Consider the following 20,460-nt stretch of genomic DNA (forward strand, 5'->3'; position numbering starts at 1 on the left):
CATGCCTATTACCGAAGGTCGATCAAACTTTTCCTGGTAACCTCTACATGTCTTGCCTTTTCGATTTTGCTCCCGTCTGTCATCGTCTCATGCTTACCCCATAACAATGTCACTGTTACGTGCTAAGCAGGAGACTTAATGTTGATGGTGGTTTTTAGTTCAGGGCTAAATTTATAAAAGTATATCTACCTGACCCGGCATCAGATGTTGTAGACATTGATATGTCTATATTCCGCAGGGAATTAGGAGAATATATCAAAATATGATGAGTGCATATGTCTCTCTTCATATTATATTGAAACTCAATCCCCTAGATGAATTGTTCACTAGTATAGAGCCTAATGAGTGTATAAGCTCCTAGTTGCATTACTCACTAATGTCGGAGCCTGCCGAGTATTTTTCCTATACTATGTTCCCCGAATGAACCCTTAATATTGATACGACATGACAATTTGTGTTCACTCGCAGCAGAGTAGCACGAATTTCCAAGTATCAAGGTTAAGGTCCTTGCATAAAAGTACTCAATCAGAAAGCATACTGCTCTCTGGAAATAAACTTAAAGAACTCTGTGTCAACACATAGAATTCAATCAATTTTGTGATAATTCACAAGATTCGGATATTACTCTTACTAATTTGCAAAAATTAGGGTTTTGCGCCCCACGCAGTATATCAGACCCCGCTGGTTGAAACTAAACCTAAGCAAGCTAGGCAATTGATCCGCCATGGATTAGTAGGTGCAAAATCCTACCCAAAATCAGAAAACAAGGAATAAAAGGAGCCGCAAGATAGGAGTAGCAACAAAGGGAGGTGTGGCCATGCCATAGGCCAGCCGGCGAAACTTGCAAGTGGCCACACCCCATGTTGCCTGACCGGCCCCTGTTTCTCGTCGACCAATCAGGTCGCTTTAAACCCGCCACACGCACATGAGTTGTGGCTGGGCCCATACTTGTCGGCCTCTATTTCCCATCGACCAATCAGGTCGCTTTAAATCCGCTGCGCGCACTAGAAGTGTGGCCACGCCCATGCTTGGACGGCCCCTCTTTTTATCGACCAATCAGGTCGCTCTAAACCTGCCACAGTATTAAGAAAGGCAAAATTACGCCAGATGGTCACAATGCCAAATTGTCTTTCCAAAACCGCGCCAACATGCCAGTGGCGTGCCAAACGTTCCATCCCGCTCCGCATGCTAATGACATGCCAAACATGCCATGCCACGACAATGCACTAAATGTTCTTACCAAACATGCCAAACGTGCCACTTTGCCACATCAGCATGCCGAACGTGCCAACGTGCCATAAATAGCGTGCCTACGTGCTAACCCACCTTCTGTTCATGGACAACACCATAACAGACTTCAATTAGGGTATCCTAATCAGAAACACGACCTTGCTTTAGTAGCGTTAATTGAAACCCTAATTTCCAGTCGTGTCCCAAATTACGCCACTTCGGGCCCCACAACATGCCACGAGCCATGCGGTACCCAAGAAAACCTAAGAATGGCGCCATACCATAGCCACTCATAGCAACCCTTGCTCTTGTGGCCCTTTCCACATTATGGCCTTGCTATAGTTCCTTTGGCATGGCTATGGCATCGTTTGCACAAAAACATCACCGTGTCGTGGCCACATGCCACACACACTAATTAGGGTTTCGGCATGCCAAACCCTAATTTAGTAAAGTTTTTACGCCAACCAAGCCAAGTAATTATACCCAGAGCATTGGGATTGATGTGGCAATTGGAACTATTGTTGCCAAGCCATATTTGGGTCTAACACCAATGTGCCAAAATCTAGCGGCCATGGCTACGCCAGGCGCTACTTGCACCACCATGCCATCGGCATGCGCTAACTATGCCAACCATGCCATTGTGCCACTAGCATGAGCTAAATATGCCATGCCAATAACGCCATTGTGCTATTATCAGGCGCCAACAGAGTGTGGACATAATCAATGGCCACCTTTTCTCATGAGTTACAATCTCAGCCGTCCAAATTCGCCACAGAATTGACAGGCCTGTGGCAAGTCTTAGGCGACCAGCCAAGACAATCCTAATAGCATCACATGCTATTTTCCTGCGGCAAGTCTCCTGACTTTGAATTGCCACACATAGCAATCTGCTACACGTTTTCCACGAAAGCACTCGAGACATCAAACATGTCACAAACTAGGGGATGCTCATCAGGGTATTGGTCTGGAGGTTTACAGCGTGCGGCGTGCAACATGCCCATTATAAGAAAGTATCAGAAAGCGGGGTAGTTAGTGGCGGCAAGAAGTAGTGGGTGTAAACTAACCCGTTTCCTTCATAGTGGGAACGTGGTTTCTAGCTTTTACACATGACCCCACTTCTCCATCACTCCATCATTCCCACTTTCTACGAGATCAGGGTGCGTTCAATATGACTTGTATAAATAGGTTTTACCTATTTAAACCAGATAGAAGTTTTGGTTAAAAACAACAACACAATATCCAGAAAAATAACAAAGAACTGATAGCTTACATTCCGCAAGCCAGTTCCAAATTCTGATACAAGTAATAGAATAACCACACCTCCAGAATTAACCATTCTGGTCTCAACACTTTCTTCGCTTCCCTCCCTAAGACCAACCCTTCTCCTTCACTTTGTGACCGAAGCAAGACTGGAACGACCATTTCTTGGTTTAGGCCAGGATTGTACAGATTGATCTCTCGAATCTAAAGTACTCCCGTGCAGTGCATTTGTTTTAGGTTTAGATTCCTTTCTCATCCACACACCCAAATTTACCAAAACCAGCAAAAACAGTTTTTACCCATAAAAAAACCTGTGAGCTTTGATGAAATAATTTTATCCCAAAGATAATATCTGAAGAGGACAATATGTTTCTTGATGCAATTCCTTCTTCTGCAGAAATCAAAGAAGCTGTATATGGAATGGATGCAAATAGTTCTCCGGGTCCTGATGGATTTCCTGGAAGTTTTTACAGATTTGCCTGGAATATTGTTGGACAATATTTAAGTAATGCTATTCAATACTGTTGGAGGTGCAAGTTTATTCCCATAGGTATGAACTCAAATTTCCTATTTTTTATTCCTAAAGTCCAAGGTGCAAAAAAAGAAGAACGATTCAGACCTATAAGACTCGCTAATTTTAGTTTCAAGATCATAATGAGAATTATAACATCAAGAATTAGTACTTTGATTGAAAAAATAGTATCTTGTCAACAAGGAGCATTTATCAAAGGCAGAAATATTCATGAAAAAATTGTTTTAGCTTCTGAAATGGTGAATGAGTTGGATGTAAAGAGGAGAGGAGGGAATATAGGTTTGAAATTGGACATTACACAGGCATATGACTCACTGAGTTGGGATTTCCTTTTTGAAACTTTGAGACACTTTGGTTTTTCTGAAGCTGGAATTGAATGACTTAGAATATTGTTTGAGTCAGCAAAAATTTCAGTAAGGAGGACCTTGTGGGTTCTTTAATGTGGGAAGAGGACTTAGACAAGGTGACCCACTGTCACCAGTCCTATTTGTGATAGCTGAAGAAGTGTTGAGTATAAGTATTTCTAAACTTATACATGAAAGGAAGATTGTGCCAATGATTAATAGGAATGGGTGTCAACCTTCTCATATGCTTTTTGCAGATGACATTTTTGTTTTCTGTAATGGACAAAAAAAAATCATTGGAGAATTTAATGAAACTGCTATTGGATTATCAGAATGCATCAGGTCAAGTGATAAACAAAAGGAAAAGTAAATGTTTTGTTGGTGGAGTAACTGAAAGCAGAAGAAGAATAATAGCTGAGAGCTTACAAATGGAACTTTCAGAATTTCCTGACAAATACTTGGGAGTGATATTATGTCCTGGAAGAGTAAAAATCTATCAAGTATGGGGGATGGTGGAGTTAATGCATAAAATGTTAGCTGGCTGGATGGGACAAATGTTGTCTTTCTCTGATAGATTAACTTTAGTGAAGTCTGTGTTATGCAGTGTACCTGTATACAACATGTCTGTGTATAAGTGGCCTAAGAATGTCATAAAGGAATGTGAAAAAATTGTAAGGAATTTCTTACGATCTGGAGATCCTGCAGTTAAGAAGCTTATTAAAGTGAAGTTTGATGAAATTTTTGCTCCTGTAACTGAGGGTGGATTGGGAATCAGAAGATTTGAGACAATTAATAAAGCACTCCTCATGAAGTTATTCTGGAAGATGAAAATAGAAGAGGTAGAGAGGACAAATTTAATGAATGCCAAATATAAAGATAAAAGTGGTGCATGGATAACAAATTATAGAAAATCCTCAATCTGGCCAGGTTTAAAATGGGTTATGAATGAAGTACATGAAGGAAGCAGGTGGCTGGTTGGAGATGGAAAAGAAATTTCAGTGTGCAGGGATGAGTGGATTAAGGAATATGCTCTTACTGGAATACACCCAAATAATTCATTTATTACACATCACAAAGATATGAAAGTCAGTAAATTGATTATCAATGGGGAATGGAATGTACCTGCAGCAATGTTTAACTTCTTTACTCTAGAAGATTTACCAACTATTGGTTATGGGAAAGACAAGCTCATATGGACAAATGATTTGTCTAGAAAATTTTCAGTGAAAAGTGCAGTGCAACTAATCAGGAAAAGATATCATTGTGCTACTTGGAAAAAACAGGTATAGAATTCCACAATACATCCTAAGATTTCAACTAATGTATGGAAAATTCTTAGAGGAGCATGTGCAACTGAGGAGAATTATAGAAAAAAAGGATTTCACACTGTTTCCAAATGTTACTTATGTGGAAATGGGAAGGATACATGGATCATATATTGTGGTACTGTGATTTTAGTGAAAAAATCTAGCACTGGCTTGGGGGGATATTTAAATTTTTGAACCCTTGCAACTTTATGGATGTACTGAAGTGTGTCCAGAAGAGAAGCTCATCTGTGAGAGAAGTTTGGTTTATATGTGCTTTTACTGTAATGGTGGAGCTCTGGTTTACCGGAAACAAAGTATGTTATGATGATGAAATCCCAAACTTGGTAAATTTCAAATTGAGGATAATGCAATTTACAAAAGAGAACACTGTAAGAATGAAGGGTAAAATTAGAGGATTTATGTATGATATGAGCATCATGACAGCTTTTGGCATCAGAGGTGTGAAGGTTATAACAACTGAGGTAAAAGAATGCATTTTCAAGTTCCGTGCACTAAATCAAGTGCTCATTTGCTGTGATGGAGCATCAAAAGGGAATCCTGGTAGTTCTGGGTATGGATTTGTTGGAAGGAGTAACACTGGAGGTTATCTTGGTGCAGTTGCTGGTGGTCTGGGTGTAGCCACTAATTTCATTGTTGAAGTGATGGCTTTAATCTGTGCAGGAGAATGGGCTATAAGAAGACAGTACTTTAATGTTTGTTTTAGCCTGGATTCAAAGGCAATACTGCAAGCTTTCAGCTCAGGGGAGGTACCTTGGATAGTAATAAACAGATGGAGAAGAATAATGGAAAAACTGCACAGCATTTCCTTTAGACACTCTTTTAGAGAAATAATTTTTTCTGCGGATTAAATGGAAAAGAGTGGTTCATCACTCAGAAGAGGAGAAGTAGTGATATATGATGAGAAACCTGGATTCTTGGGAGCTCTGGAATGTGAAATCAATCCTATTTTCGGTTTTGCTAAAATTTGTTGGGCTTATTCTAAGTTGAGATTTATAGTATAAGCGTTTCTCTTTTGTCTGTGTTTTTTATTTCTGTTCTAGGCCTGTCTAGACAGAATTTTTTGTAAACATTTTTTGTTGTTTTGGTAATAAAATACATATGATTAAGTAAAAAAAATAAAAATAGTGTTGCCGACGTGCAAAGTGCTGGCCACTTGCTTATTTAGTAAAAGAAGTTAACACCGTGTTCTGAGTTAGAACCAGTGGTTACAGGTTCATTTATATCAATTTGTATTCAAAGGACTGAACAACTTCCCTCCCAAAGGCTAATGCATTCTGTAAGGAATTTTAGAACTCCCAAATGATAACAAACTAAAGCCGGCCACAGTTGTGTTGGCTGTGGCCGAGTGAGTTGCTGAAGAAAAGGATTAATCCCACAATAAGCCCAAATTTTGTTAATGGCGATGAAGTTTCTAACAACATACCAAGTATGTAAGTGTTTAAGGACATCATAAAGAGTCTCATCCTTCGCTCTTTCACAAATTGATCCATTGCTTTCTCAATTCTCGCCTGTGTTACATGATTTCCATTTTTTGTTGAACCCCTTTTATTGCACATTTCTTGTGCCAAATTTCTCGCCAACACAATCCCATCTTCTAAAGCAGCAGCTCCACCTTGACCTATGTATGGACCCCAAACATGCATGGCATCGCCTGCTACTATCACTGTCCCTTTTCGAAAATTTCCTAGTAGTATGTCCAAGGGGGTTCGATATCTCAAATTTGTTAAAGTTACTTCATTGAGATCACAATTTTTCACCATTTCTACACATTGTGGCGGAAAATCATTGATCGACTCGATTGTTGATTCTCGGATGAGCTTTGGATCTTTTGAAACTCTTATATCTGTTTGTAATCATGCAGAAATCCCAAAACTCTAATTGTTAAAACAAAATGTGAAGTTATTTGAAGGTGTATGAAAAGTGTAAAATGTGAGGATGGTGGGTGGTCTAAGTAAAGATATGTACCTGACGTAGTTCCTGGTCTTCCTACAAACCAATGAACGAGATTGTTGTCGACAGGCAGCCTACCGAGAATAATATTGTCTTTCCTAATTCTAAGAAATTCATTGTTAAATCCATGACCAGATGGATAATTAGTAAAACCTCTTACTGCACAAGAAGTAAAAAGCTTTGTTGGTTTTAGTCCTATCAACTCGGAGATAACAGAATTTACTCCATCACATCCAATCACAACCTGTAATATACACAAACACGAACAAAATAGGAATTTCAACTTGATACAATAAAAAAAATTTAATATAATACTTGATAATATAATATTCTCACTATAATAATAGAATTTTTTGTTCCCAACTTGGGCCCTTAGTATTAAAATAATAAACTCAATAATATCATAATATAATACATTCCAAAATTTTCCCTTTAACATTAACAGGTCCCAAACATTATATAAAATAATAATTCTATTAAAAAATTACAAACAATTTTCATAAATGTAAAATTTATATGTAAATTATATATTAAAATACTATTTATATCGAGTTAGGGTTTTTGAATACATTGGATGCGGCATAAAAATAAGAACTACAATTTCATCAAATTAGTCAATGGTTACACATCCTAAATACTTTATGTCAAACCGCAATGGTTCAAATTCAAAAAAATAAGAACTATATATTCTTTAAATTAATATATTTCAAAAGAAAAATATATTATTAAAATATTTCTTGGTTCAAAAAAGCAAATATATTATTAACATATTTTATAAAATACTAATAAAATATTAAATCATTGACTAAATAATATCTTTTTAAAAGAACCCACAATTGGGGGATAGCACCAGAAATTGGGGGATACTCACAGTTATATAAGACTAGATTTTGGTTAGGGGGTACTTTTTTTAGTGATGAAAAGTCAACAATGTCCTTCACTTTAATATAAACTAAAAAGAAATTATTAAAAGTATCCCCTTGTTTTCACATTTTCATCATTCGGAGATGACTTAAGCTGAACTGCAATATATTTCTGCTTCCTTTTCATGGCATTTTGGTGACAGAATGAGTCCTTTTTACAAAGAGTAAAACAAAAGACCAGTAGAGAGCAAAATGGTAGAAATCAAGGTAACAACTTTTCGTGATTTGTTTCAGGAAAATTCCTAAATTTGTGATCCGACTAGAACATGAGTTAGGTAGTTAGTGACCCTGGTGAAAATTAAAGTCAAAATAAGAATAATCTGCTTCGAGCACCAACTGCTTGCGACGCTCGAGTACGAATAGATAAATGATCATCAAAAATTAAGTTAACATTTTAGTTGTCGGTATTGCTTAGAGTATGAATGCAATACCGACTGGAACTATCGGTATTGATTTTGGTTTAAACTCAATACCGAGTGCAACTGTCGGTATTGGTAGGTATTTGAAGCCAACACCGAAAGTTCTCTTTGACAATACTGAAAAAGAGTTTGAAATGAGGGTAACTGAATGAAAACTGTTAAACTCACGCTTTAGTTTGAAGAAGCTAGTGGAGATGAAGACCCCATTCCAGGTATTGGATTTTTTGAAGGACTTGATGATATACTTTCTTAGAATTTAAGAGTGTTTGTATATATTGCTCCGTCCAATGCTATCTAGTATCTACAGGTCCTCACCACACAATTCAGCGAATTAGTGATACTCAGGCATCAGTTTGATGCTTGGTGGATCCTAAGTACATGCATAGTTTTGTAATATAGGCAATGTACATGAGTTGGCTACAACTAGACTTACGGGATTAAACTCGATCTTCAGTTTTTTTTTTCATCTTCTTCTCTCTCTATTTTATTATTAACTAAAAAGATAAAATCAATATCTAAAGTTTAATCTTAATGGGGATACTAAAGGGTGGTTTAGTCATTACCTATCTTTTGGATAAAGAGTTTTTTAAATTACTTCATAATATTTTTTTTTTATTTTTTTTGAGTATCCCCCAATTTCTGGTGGTATCCTCCAATTGTGGGTTCTTTTAATATAACAGGATTAGAGTGGTCCCAAGCTTATTATTTTATAAATGTTTTACTGTAGTTGCAAGTACAAAAAAAGAATTGGAGAGTGATTTATATTTTTGCTGCGATCTCTTCAGTGTTCCCTGTGCAGGGTAAGTAATACAACGATTCATGGGTTGATTTCAAGGATGATAAATGCCATGTTTGCACAAGCCTTTGGGTTATATTATTACTGGAGATCTACAAAAGATAAATTTAATTATGTTTGCATTTTAAGCTGTCTTGTCACATTTTCAATTTTACCTTTCAAAAATATAGAAAAGGACTAAACCTTTCGATTTAGCGAAGATTTAGATGAATACCTTAGCCTTGATTACACTACCATCTTGCAATTGTAGAAGAGGTTGAGAAGTTATTGGATCAAACTTGGCAGATACTATATGGCATCCAAAACGGATCGTTTCATTCGGTAGGCTATCAGCCAAGGTCTGTACAAGATCACTCCTTTTCAAGCATCTAAGTTCTCCATTTCTGTTTAAGAAAGTGAGAAAATAAATGCATATATAAAACTATTGTCAGACGAAGGTCATAATTCAGAAGGCTGCGTACTTACCCCATTGGTACCTCTTGTTCTTTGGGATTATTGAACTCGATGTCACGACACCTGCAAATTAGCTAGTAACTGTGAAAATTGAGCATCACAAACTTTTTTTTGTTTTCTGTCTCTGTAACAAAACTATGAGCTATAATCTGAGTTATTCTATCTCTCTGGTTATCTATCATCTTTCTATCTATACAATCCTCTAAAAATAATTTCGCGAACTTTATTGTCTGGCACAGTCCAACTATCACGAATTCGCTTTTGCTGCCTTAACAGGCACAGTGCACACTCAAGATACCACCATTTGTGAGCAACGGTCACCATTTTTAGACTGAGCAGTGTGACCCAAAATAATTTAGGCTATTCCAGTTGTTTATGTTTTGGATTTAAATTTTGGGGTTTGATCTGGAGAGAATATATGAGATTTACTCTTTCAAAGGAATAGCCTTTTGTCGCAGCTGATTTGCAAGACCAAGCTGATCCAGTGCATACCAACCATTTGTGAAGATACCGATCGCTGATCCAGCGGCTCGTATAGTCTCAGCTTTCTCTAGTACCACACTTTCGATTCCCTTCCTGCAATATATGAAGTACATGCATCACTATTGTCAAGGTTTTTACTAGAAGCAGTCACCGAATTCATTATAAAAAAATCTGAAGACGGAATATGAGATAGTAGAAGCTGAAAGTTGTTACTTGTGAAGCGCAAGAGCAGTAGCAAGACCACAAATTCCACCTCCAACAATAACAATCCCTTTTTCTTCTGTGTAGTTGCTCATTTCTTTCTCAATTTACTGTTACTAAAAATTACAGTACAAGTCAGAGCAGTAGAGCTATTTTGTTCTTCGCAATTTCGAGATAAATGAACGATGCTGTTTTGTGTTTAAGGTATTTTATATGCAGGTTCATCATGAATCTGTTGAATGTATGTTGTCAACAAATTTGACCAAAGTTCATTCATCACCTCTCTATCTTTGAATTTCAAATGTCTGATTTGTGAGTTTGACGAACAAAGTCAAGAGAACATCAATTTTGACCCCAATATTGGAAATTGGTTAAGAAGTTTGATTGATCTATAATGATGATGTAACAAGTTCTTAGACACATGCAATAATCTGAATTCATCATTTGTTTATCCATGGGAGACTATTAAATATGCGAACCAAATGCGAAAAAGAAAAAGAAAGAAAAAAAAGAAATTGGAACCAAGAGGCTTAAATAAATTGTCCCAATTCTCTACCAACAAGACAACTTTTTTATGGTTCAGCTCTGCATCTTCATCTTCAAGTTGGGCATCTCCCACCAGGTCCGCCGAAGTAGATAGCATTCCCATTTCTAGTGTATCCAAGATTAGTTATATTATACCATTGACAATCCACAAAAGCGTCCATTGGTGTATCATTAAGATCTATTAATTGATTAAATCCATTCACGTACTGAACCCAATGAAAGAAACCTGAATGACCATACACACCATCTGGATAATGACCACTCCCCATTGCAGGATTTATCCCCACATGTGATCCTGCCTTTGTTATTCCTCCCCAATATAATCCGTTCGCAAATCCTTTACTTAACGAACCACTAAATATGGGATTTGGCCAATAACCGACATGTGTGTCGCCTGTAAATACTAACCACCACACCTTTTGTTTCCGATCCTGCACAAGCAGACCAAGAAACCAACTTTAAATTATTTTCAGAAAAGGAGTTCATGATGTTACCCCATAAGTATGTGTTACAAAAGGAGGGGATGAAAAGAACAGGGTACAGCACCTGATAAATGAGGAAATGGTTTACATAGTGACCACCGTCATAAGTAGAAATCCTAGAAGGAGTGCACCCAGGGCCAAAATATTGATGAATCTGAACATAACCATGGCAGAGAAAATTGTAACAGCCGGTTTTGTAGGAGCCATCAGCCTGTCAAAAGTAAAGAACAGTTACAAAGCTACAAGAATTACGCCACTGTGTTGAATAATCTACTTAGAAATTAAAACGAGTTAAGGTAGTAAATTGATTATTAAAACTCACAGTCCAATAGGTAAACATTCGAAGGCGGTGATCACCAAATAATGTTGGATGGACCTGCCAAATTAATACATATATTGTGATCGATTAGCTGAATAATGATGGTGATACAGGCCAAAATACTAGTGCCTGCAAAAATCTGCAGGTGCAAGATTTACATTATTGCAGAATTTTACAATCAATATGTAAAGTATTTCTGCATACAAAGGCCTAAGAGCAATGTATATGAGAGATAGTGGTAATCACCGCAAGTCCAACTTGTATATTGTTTAATTGTTCATCTTTTGCATTACCAACAACCCAAATATGAGCTGTGCTGAATTCGTCTTCATATACAGTTGGCTCGTATGTACTTATATCAGCATTGATTCCGTAGAACCGTTGATATCCATTGCCAAGCTTAAGAATTGCTCCCTACATATTAGTATATTCAAATTAGAATGCAATGAAGATAATTGTACTAATACCATAGAGTAAGGTTTCTTTAAGGAAAACTTATAAACTTACATGCTCCCCGTAGTAGTTACTCGCGTTAGAGCCATTTCTGGCTTTTGTTAGAGATTTTGCTCTTATAAGATCTTCCTTTGTTGTTCTTCTGATTGGCACTGTTCCTTTCGGGCATTCAACACCGTCAGGACTAAATCCTGAAGTTTTAGGTTCATCAATAATTGATGAGGTATTCTCAGTAGTATGCCGTTTCGGAGGATTATCCGGTCTCAGCTATTATATCAAAACAAGAACCTCAATCTTTCAGTAGTGAGCATCAAAAATTCAAACATGCATATAATGTCTCTATCTAGTAAAGTTATGAATAGAGATTGAAGGTAAAATGTACCAGGATTTTGTGATTCTTTAGTGCAGGATGATCAAGTGCAGGTTGCTCGTAGATGTCGATGCAGTCAATGACATCTCCGAATTCAAACTTTTAACACAGCAAATGACAAATAATGTTAGTATATGCACATTTGTATCCAAGATTTGTACACTTGAGCAATATAAAAAAAAGTGTTCCAAAATATGGTTAATTCACCTGCAATGTTTTGATGGGCGTCTTATTAAGAATCTTGAGTTGTCTTTCTAGCTCCATATCTTCTTCTTCAGATATACTTTGTCCTCCTTCAACTTCATAGTGAATCGAATTCAGAACGAAAGAAAGAACTAAGACTACCACCAAAAAATTGATCAAGGTACCACCCATTGGATCTATGTTTAACTTCAACTAAATGCACTGCTTTGAGTTCTTGCACTACATTGAGAAAATTTATATATGAACTAAAACTGAATTGGCAGTTACTATTAATTACTAGATTCTGCCATTAATTGGTGGTATTAACGATGACTACTTAAGGACGTTAGCCATTAATCACACATTTGACCATCCTTATAACCTTAACCAGGATTGAATTCTATTACATGTGGACTAGATTTTCTAACTTCGTTAAGGGAAACTGAGGAATATTCAAATGTTGCTCCCTTTATTTTTCTGGTAAAAAAATGGAACATTTACAAATGGCAACGAGAGGAAATAAACAAGACAACTTTATAAAGACATTTGAATTTAGAGATGACCACAGTTGTATTTAGTATGGGCAATTGATGAAGAAAACAACTAGGGCAATAACCATCACCAACTTTGTCAATCGGCCAGAGGTTTCTAACAACATTCCGATGAGATAAGCCTGTGAAGACAACATAAACAGCCTCATTCTACGTTCTTTCACGTAACGGTCCATTGCTTCTTCAATCTTTACCTGCATAATTTTTTTCGTCCATTCTTTTTGAACCCTTCATGCTCATTGCTTGAGCCAAATTTCTTGCTAAGACAACAGCATCTTCTAAAGCAGCAGAGCCACCCTGGCCTAAGAAAGGACCCATAACATGCATGGCATCACCTGCTACAATAACTGTCCCTTTCCGAAAATTTCCTAACAGTATGTCCCATGGTGTCCGGTATCTTATTCTTGTAAGAGTCAATGAATCAAGATCACATTTCTTTACGATTTCTATAAGTTCTGCTGGGAAACCAGTGATGGACTCGATGGTCGATTCTTTGATGAGTTTGGGTTCACTGGAAACTCCTTCATCTGTTTATATTGATACACAAAATGTAATATTAAAAAAAGGTTTTGTCAATCAATCTCGAGGAGTTAAAATGTCAGATCATTGGTATTTTCTTTAAAGAATATCATGATCTTGGTCCTGGCGAAATTAAAATTTTGAACTCAAGGGTCACATATATGCCAGATAGAAAATATACTGGATTGTGTAAGCTTATCAGATTTAACAAGTGATAGATATCCGCTAACGGTTAAGATAAAAGACAGTAATTGGGTTCAACATACCAGAAGATGTCCATGGACGGGCTACAAACCAATACAGGAGATTGTCATCAACCGGCATTCTACCAAAGAGACGATTGTCTTTCCTTATTCGAATAAATTCATTGCTCAATCCATGACCAGATGGATAACTTGTGAAACCTCTAACTCCACATGTAGAGAAACTCTTTGCAGGTTTCAATCCGATCAACTCAGAGACAACTGAATGTACTCCATCGCATCCAATCACAACCTATTATCCCAAAAACAGATTAATATATTATCTTTTAACATCTTCATGATACACAACAAGCTACTGTGGGTTGAAGTTGAACATGTGCATGGGGAACACCCAATTGTATTCAAAGTGAACTAATGACAGTTGCTACTTAAGAAGAATTACCTTTGCCTTAATGGTATTTCCATCTTGTAGCTGAAGAATAGGTTGAGAAGTTAGGGGATCCAACTTTACAGCCAGTATGTGACACCCAAAACGAACTGTATTAGGAGGTAAACTATCAGCTAAGACCTGTACAAGATCATTCCTTTTCAAGCATCGAGCTTCTTCTCTACAACAATTAAAAAAAGACATAAATACACTTCCATTTTGTATGTGAAACAAGAAACTTGTTATTTTAACTCCATTAAAAGCTAGTTAAAGAAGACAAAATACTGTAATACCCGAAGAAGAGTGGGGTGTTAATAGGGAAAATCCTGGTTAGGATTTCTGTTTGGTTAGCGTAATGTGTTTACTGTGATGCGGAAACTGAGCAGAGGAATGCAGGAAGATAAGGAAGTTATCATGCAGAAGTATATATGAACCGGTTAGTTATGTGGTATATTGGCACTTGCAGGAATGAGCCAGCATTTAGTAAGAATTTCTGGAAGAGCTCCCTATCCATTAAGAATTTCTGGAAGAGCTCCCTCTGAACAAAGACAAAATCCCTCTAAAGTTTAATTCCATAAAGATTGCCCTAGCATTTAGTAAGAATGATCCTTGTACTAGTTGTTTTAAATTTTCTGCAACATGTAAATAGTTCTATGCTACGGATGATAAAACCTTGGAATAAATATTTAGGGATGAGAACATAATGAGCCACATCTTACACGCTTACCTTAATGGTATCTCTTCTTGTTTGTCATTATTGAGTGAAATGTTTCGCAACCTGAAAAATATAAACTAATATGCTTTAAAACGATGTTCAAATAGGATACACTTGTATATACAATTCAGTGAAATATGAAGGCAACTAAAGAATGTGTACTTCGCAAATATATCCCTCCTTCAAGATAAAATCCAAATGTATTCTCCTTGCTCCTAGGATAACAGATGAGAATTGGGCGAAAGAACAAATAGAATGTCAAAGTGTGTTAAGGTGGTGTGCATCATAGACAGGACTGTCTAGTGTCAAGCGTCCAAAGGTAAAATGTCCTTAAACCAAAACAAAAACATCATGCAGTTGACCCCAAATAAAATGAGAAAACTGTCATTCATTTTGAGCAAAACATAAAAAATTTATCCCCCAATGCACCATTTTTGTATGATTGGTTACTGAACTAATATAAAATGTAGAACGAAGCTGGCTTACGCTGTGAAAGGAACAGCTCTTGGTCTAAGCTGAGCACCGACCAAGTTGATCTAGTGCACGCCAACCGTTTTAGAAAATGCCAATAGCTGATCCAGTTGTTCTTATAGACTCCGATCTCTCTAGAACCACACTCTCAAGTCCCTTCCTGCTCATGAAATCATTTTTAAGTAAAATCTCAAAGCAAAGAACATTACTAGTGTAGCAATAAGAAAAACGAAAGAAAAAAAAAACTGGAATATGTATACGTACTTATGAAGTGCAAGAGCAGTTGCAAGTCCACCGATTCCACCTCCAACTATTACAATCTCTGCCTCTTCTATGTAATTAGTAGTTATCATCTTTCTTTCTCTCTAGATTTTTTTTTTCTCTCTTTCGCCTAATTTCTTAAATTGCAAAAATGTTGGAAGTGAGTTGTGTTTATATGTAGCATTTCCAGAGATGTCTCTACCTGCTGCCACCACCCCCAACACGGAGTTATTATATTTCCCAGAAAAAGCCTACTTGCTGCTTTTTTTTCCTTTCTTATTACACTGGTACCTTAATTAAAACATACTTAATGATATTATAATTGAACCAACGTCCCAGGTGAAGTGAAGACAGATAGATCTGGTAAGGATCTTGAAACTACTCGACCAGGATAGCACTTGTCCAAGAACACCTAATGTATATGGAGTCCCGAGGAAACAGAAACTTCAGTGAGGCTAATGAATGTGCTTTTCCATGTTACTGATCTTTAATTAATCATAGATTAAGGCGAAAGAGAGGAAAAAGATAATGCAAGTGGATCAAGTCATGGAGCGTGCTGAGTTCGATACGCATATATGCGTATGCCCTGGCGTCATCATATGCTCTAAACTTCAAGTATCAAAGGGTTACATAGGCAGTACCAGTTGACTGGTGACATCATCATAAGGCCCACCTATGTCTATACTTGACAGACGTATGCAATGATGTAGCATTTGATCCAGCACTTGTGGCTAGCAAGTCCCATCCCATGTCAAACTAGCACGACTAACGGATAAGTAGAACATCGATGCAAAAACTGAGCTCTGAGCTTGTTTTCTAAAGAGATTATACATATTCACCATGAGTCAGACCATAGTTGGTCAAACAGCTGACTTGGTGTATAAAATATTAAAACCAAAGATTGCAGGAATATGGGGTGTTTGTTCTTTAGGCATATGAATCTAGCTGTGAATCTTACATGCCTTCACATCCAGCTGTGGATCTTACCTGCTTTTGCTTGAGATATACAAGGAAAACAGTGGACTTTTTTGTGATGGATCTCGTTTTAAAGTGCTGATTCAAGCAAGAGGAAAACGATCCACATGAGTTAAATTAGAGCTGTGATCGGCGGAAACAGTGAACTTAATTAACATACATAAATACCAAGTGAGTTATAGTGTACACTGTACAGATACCTACTTGCTTCTACGCAATCCCTCCAAAGCTGTAAAACGTATCATTATGTTTTGATGTTCATGCAGAAGTCAAAGTTCAAGCAAATGTATGTACAAACATAAAACAGTAGTAAGAAGTCTGAGTTTGACGACTTGAAGTATGATTTTCATTGCCACTTAGAATCATTAAGAAATAATAATGAAATGACATGCATACAATCCAGTAGTCTTCATCTTCTCCATTTATCAATCTCTCTTGAAGTTACCCGGATTACCTTTTTTGTTTGCACAACCAAATCATCAATCAGAACTCCTATTTCTTCCCTGGACAAATTGGAGAATACACATAGAGTACAAGAAAGTCTAGTAAGTGATATTTCCTACAACAGTTTGAAAAGTCATAAGGTTAAGGAGAATCACAACTTAAACATTGAAACCAAGTGGTGGATTCGGTATTCCAATTCCCAAACAATGTACCAATCAGTTTTCTATGAGGATAGTAGTATGATTCAGTTTTTTTTCAAAAGCAAGGAATACAAGCATGTGGTGATAGTACGATCTAGCACCAGATTTTGGATATCATCCTTCTGAAGCCAAAAACAGAAAATTAAGAAGTTATTTCGTTGTTTCAATGGAAACTTTTTTCCTGCCCAATCAACTGTAAATAGGTTTCGAATTTGAAGTGAAGTTTGTTCTGAAACCAATTTTTAGGTCAGAATTCTAGTTTTTGGAAATTCATCTTTTGATTTCTGAACAATGCTATGTACACGTGTTAACAATTCATATCTTTAGAGGTAGACAGATGAGTACTAATAAAATTGCAAGATAACCAGATGTACTTACTGAGAAGGAAGATGTCCGTTCTCCAGAGAAGGTCGCCCAACATTAGAATATCGCCGAACGTCATCGTGTGCAACTCCTTTCCCCATGCCGTAACCAAAGCCAGCTCCAACTCCACATCCAGCACCAAACCCAGCTCCTAGCTGCAGTCCAGGAATTCCAGGACCTATCCCTACACCTGGTGTCATAGAAATAAGCAAATGTATCCTTTTAGCCAGATTCATAAGAAATATAATATCAAGTCTCCTTTCCACCTGATTCATGCTTTGATGCACTTAAGCAGTCTATCTCAAAAGCCTGTACAGGATTAAAAACAGTAACATGTTCAATGGCGTCAATTATCAAGTTAAGTAAGTTATGGATATAATCGTTCAACAAAAACATGCATGGGCTACCCATTAAGATAGAAGGACAACCAAGGAAATATTGGTTAAAAGCAAAAGCGCATTGTTCTCGGAAGTAATTCAGACATCTGCTCGATATTTAACAAAATAGATGAGCAGGACAGGAGAAAATGGATTAATACATATTATGTAAAGAAATGAACCTTTTGATTAACACGAGCATAGATCAAATGACATATTCAAACTATATAACATGTAAATACCAAACCTAAGGATAAGATCGCTCCACAGCACGCTTTTTTGCTTAGACTCTACACTATCAATAAATTACCTCGGTAGAATGAACAAATGAGAATAAGCACAAACTCCAAAAGAGTATTAGAATGCTTTACTGAAAATATTATTTAGACGACAATTAGGATAAAATGTCAGGGAAATTTTGCTCCAATTACATAAAAAGGTCACACATTACAAAAGAACAAAGAATTCTCAGTATAAGGAGGATCTGCAGCTTCTTCCCCAAAACTTTGACTTAAGCAGGAAATTTCTGTTGACTGTAACATCTAATCCTGTCTTTCTCCTTATTTTATCATCACGTATTTATCTTCTCTCAAGATCCTGAAGTGGTAAAAATGCCTTAATATTCTATATTCCCCTCTACTTCGCTTAACAGTCAAAATAACCAAAAGTTTCAAGTTACAACAGTTTCAAACTCGAACAAAGAAAATGCAACACATGGAAAAATTTATCTGTTCTTAATCCTCTACTACAGCAACTTATACGGTCATATTCCGACATGATTTTTTGCATAGACAGCTGATTCTGTAAGACGCATATATCATGTTGAACCAAAAGTTTTCCAAACAAAACACATTGAAGTCTGAAGATGGTGTCACAAATATAAAAGCAGATATAAATACTTTGTATGTTTCTTAAGAGTACAGGATACTACTAGGAACTGTTGATTCCACATATCTACATCTATGGGAAAAGGTGAAATATTAGTTTAACAAATCACTGATAATGCAAATTAACCATATCACAACCATTTTTCAGTAACTGCTGACTATAAGTAACAATTTAAGAGGCGTAAAACTTTCATGGTCAACCTTGAGCTACACGGGTACCTTCCTAAGTGATTCATTTGGGTCTTTTTCACAAAAATACCAGGGTTTATGAATTGGTACAAATGAAATTATTAATATAAGAAACCCCATGAAACGAAACAAAAGCAGCAAGAAATTCTAGTAGAAATCCATAAATTAAAGATAACAACAATCAGAAAGTGAAGATTTTATGAAAAGGGTTTGTGCAAAAAAGATGAGATACTACCTCCAAGGAATCCAATACCAACACCGAGACCAAAACCAACACCAATACCAAAAGCAGGGCCAAGTTTCCCTAACTCATTAGTCTTGATAACAGGCAATTTCCATAACAAACCCTTGTCATCGTTGTCTCTCCTTTCTCTCCTTCCATCCCCACTCATCTCTTTCTCTTTTTTTCCTCTTTCTCTGTAGAACTGACAAGTTTGAGTGAGTTGTTGAGTGTTGGTATGGGTGGAAGAGAGTTTTGTGATGTTGATTTGGTTTTGATTGCTTCTTTCTCTGGTATGAGTATGACTACTCCGGAGACCGGAATACTATGCTTCGTTTGTCTTTATATGTTTCCCTAGTCTCTGTCCTCTGTCCTCGCCTCATTTCTCTGGTCCCCGTTTCTGTGACGGATGCCGAGAACGGCCGTTGAAAAGTAATGGGAGCATCTTACGCGTCAGGGGCTGGTAATAGTCTATTCGTATGTCACTCGAGAAGTTTGCTTTTTGAATTTGAATTCCGAATATAAAATTTCAGAATTATTTCTTCACAAAAAATTAATTTTTTGCGAAGAAAAAATATTATGTTTCTGATATCCAAACAAGCTGAAATGACGAGGGTATCATGTACACCATAATCTTTTTGGTATCAACCTACGCATACACACCTTGTGTATCTATTACAAACAAGCGTTGTTAAGGGGATTACTTAAATAGAATGTACACTTGGTATATAGAGTAAGTTTGAATATCAACCAAACTATGGAATCAAACCAAGTGTTGGATTAACGCAGAGTGCTATTACTTTAACTATGACTTTAATAGTAATTATAATGCGAAAAGTAAAGCAAAGGCACATAACAAGATTTTGTTAGCTAGGAAAACTACAAGGAAGAAAAACCACGGGACCTGGTCCAATTTTGAATACTCTCCGAATTAAGTCGTTATACAAAGACTACTACAACTTCGTATGGTTGAGGCAGAGTAAAATAACTCCAAGCTACTCAGTTCCTTCTCCCTGCGCCTATAACCAATCTGGTCTACGCACGTTAATCCTAAGATAAAGTCCACTATCTTAAGTCGCTTCACTGTTGTGAAGACTTCAACTGCTCAACTTTGTTGGATCGTAATTCGAAACAATAAAGGACTAACTTGTTCTGATAACCTTTCAATCAATCTCCAAGATCAACAAGTTAATCAGAGATATGGTTGAGCACAAAGGATCTTCCGTTTAATCAATATAAAATCCTTTGTCTGATTAGATTAACTAAGATCAAGATTACTGAAATAACAAAGAGAAACACAAAGATAGATTACTGATTTATACAACAAGCTTAAAATGTTTATACGAGATAAACAAGCTTGTCGGATCTCAGTCAATCAAGTGTGCA

The 20,460-nt window shown here is 36.8% G+C and overlaps 5 protein-coding genes across 8 annotated transcripts; 1 reads left to right on the plus strand and 4 right to left on the minus strand.

The window, feature by feature from the left end:
- The first annotated feature begins 3,644 nt into the window (after window positions 1–3,644).
- Window positions 3,645–5,760, plus strand: LOC113332928. The gene is made up of 4 exons (XM_026579424.1): window positions 3,645–4,649; window positions 4,898–5,440; window positions 5,552–5,624; window positions 5,735–5,760. Exons 1-4 carry the CDS (start codon window positions 3,645–3,647, stop codon window positions 5,758–5,760), a joined length of 1,647 nt encoding a protein of 548 aa, XP_026435209.1.
- A 47-nt stretch (window positions 5,761–5,807) lies between these two features.
- On the minus strand, window positions 5,808–10,085 carry LOC113332945 (monooxygenase 1-like). Of its 2 annotated transcripts, none has more exons than XM_026579440.1 (6): window positions 9,932–10,085; window positions 9,728–9,811; window positions 9,248–9,298; window positions 8,997–9,165; window positions 6,660–6,888; window positions 5,808–6,537 (listed from the first exon to the last, which is right to left on the minus strand). In XM_026579440.1, the coding sequence occupies exons 1-6, from the start codon at window positions 10,012–10,014 to the stop codon at window positions 6,005–6,007; spliced, it is 1,149 nt and encodes a 382-aa protein (XP_026435225.1). In that variant the 5' UTR covers window positions 10,015–10,085; the 3' UTR covers window positions 5,808–6,004. The 2 variants fall into 2 exon arrangements, with proteins under 2 accessions (XP_026435225.1, XP_026435224.1); XM_026579439.1 differs by having other exon boundaries at window positions 9,665–9,811.
- Window positions 10,086–10,332: 247 nt separating this feature from the next.
- Window positions 10,333–12,568, minus strand: LOC113333039. 2 transcript variants are annotated; one of them, XM_026579529.1, is made up of 7 exons: window positions 12,297–12,568; window positions 12,102–12,188; window positions 11,774–11,986; window positions 11,513–11,680; window positions 11,270–11,323; window positions 11,012–11,101; window positions 10,333–10,896 (listed from the first exon to the last, which is right to left on the minus strand). In XM_026579529.1, exons 1-7 carry the CDS (start codon window positions 12,462–12,464, stop codon window positions 10,519–10,521), a joined length of 1,158 nt encoding a protein of 385 aa, XP_026435314.1. In that variant the 5' UTR covers window positions 12,465–12,568; the 3' UTR covers window positions 10,333–10,518. The 2 variants fall into 2 exon arrangements, with proteins under 2 accessions (XP_026435314.1, XP_026435313.1); XM_026579528.1 differs by having other exon boundaries at window positions 11,012–11,158.
- Window positions 12,569–12,722: 154 nt separating this feature from the next.
- Window positions 12,723–15,511, minus strand: LOC113332929 (monooxygenase 1-like). The gene is made up of 7 exons (XM_026579425.1): window positions 15,423–15,511; window positions 15,300–15,318; window positions 15,174–15,223; window positions 14,700–14,750; window positions 13,988–14,153; window positions 13,609–13,837; window positions 12,723–13,350 (listed from the first exon to the last, which is right to left on the minus strand). The coding sequence occupies exons 1-7, from the start codon at window positions 15,509–15,511 to the stop codon at window positions 13,007–13,009; spliced, it is 948 nt and encodes a 315-aa protein (XP_026435210.1). The 3' UTR covers window positions 12,723–13,006.
- Window positions 15,512–16,529: 1,018 nt separating this feature from the next.
- LOC113333040 (chorion class B protein M3A5-like) lies at window positions 16,530–19,450 on the minus strand. 2 transcript variants are annotated; one of them, XM_026579531.1, is made up of 3 exons: window positions 19,090–19,450; window positions 17,417–17,591; window positions 16,530–16,953 (listed from the first exon to the last, which is right to left on the minus strand). In XM_026579531.1, the coding sequence occupies exons 1-3, from the start codon at window positions 19,244–19,246 to the stop codon at window positions 16,887–16,889; spliced, it is 399 nt and encodes a 132-aa protein (XP_026435316.1). In that variant the 5' UTR covers window positions 19,247–19,450; the 3' UTR covers window positions 16,530–16,886. The 2 variants fall into 2 exon arrangements, with proteins under 2 accessions (XP_026435316.1, XP_026435315.1); XM_026579530.1 differs by having other exon boundaries at window positions 16,530–16,897; window positions 19,090–19,439.
- Between the last annotated feature and the right edge of the window lie 1,010 nt (window positions 19,451–20,460).

This window comes from Papaver somniferum, unplaced genomic scaffold, assembly GCF_003573695.1.
Source record: "Papaver somniferum cultivar HN1 unplaced genomic scaffold, ASM357369v1 unplaced-scaffold_132, whole genome shotgun sequence".
NCBI classification, from domain to species: Eukaryota; Viridiplantae; Streptophyta; class Magnoliopsida; order Ranunculales; family Papaveraceae; genus Papaver; species Papaver somniferum.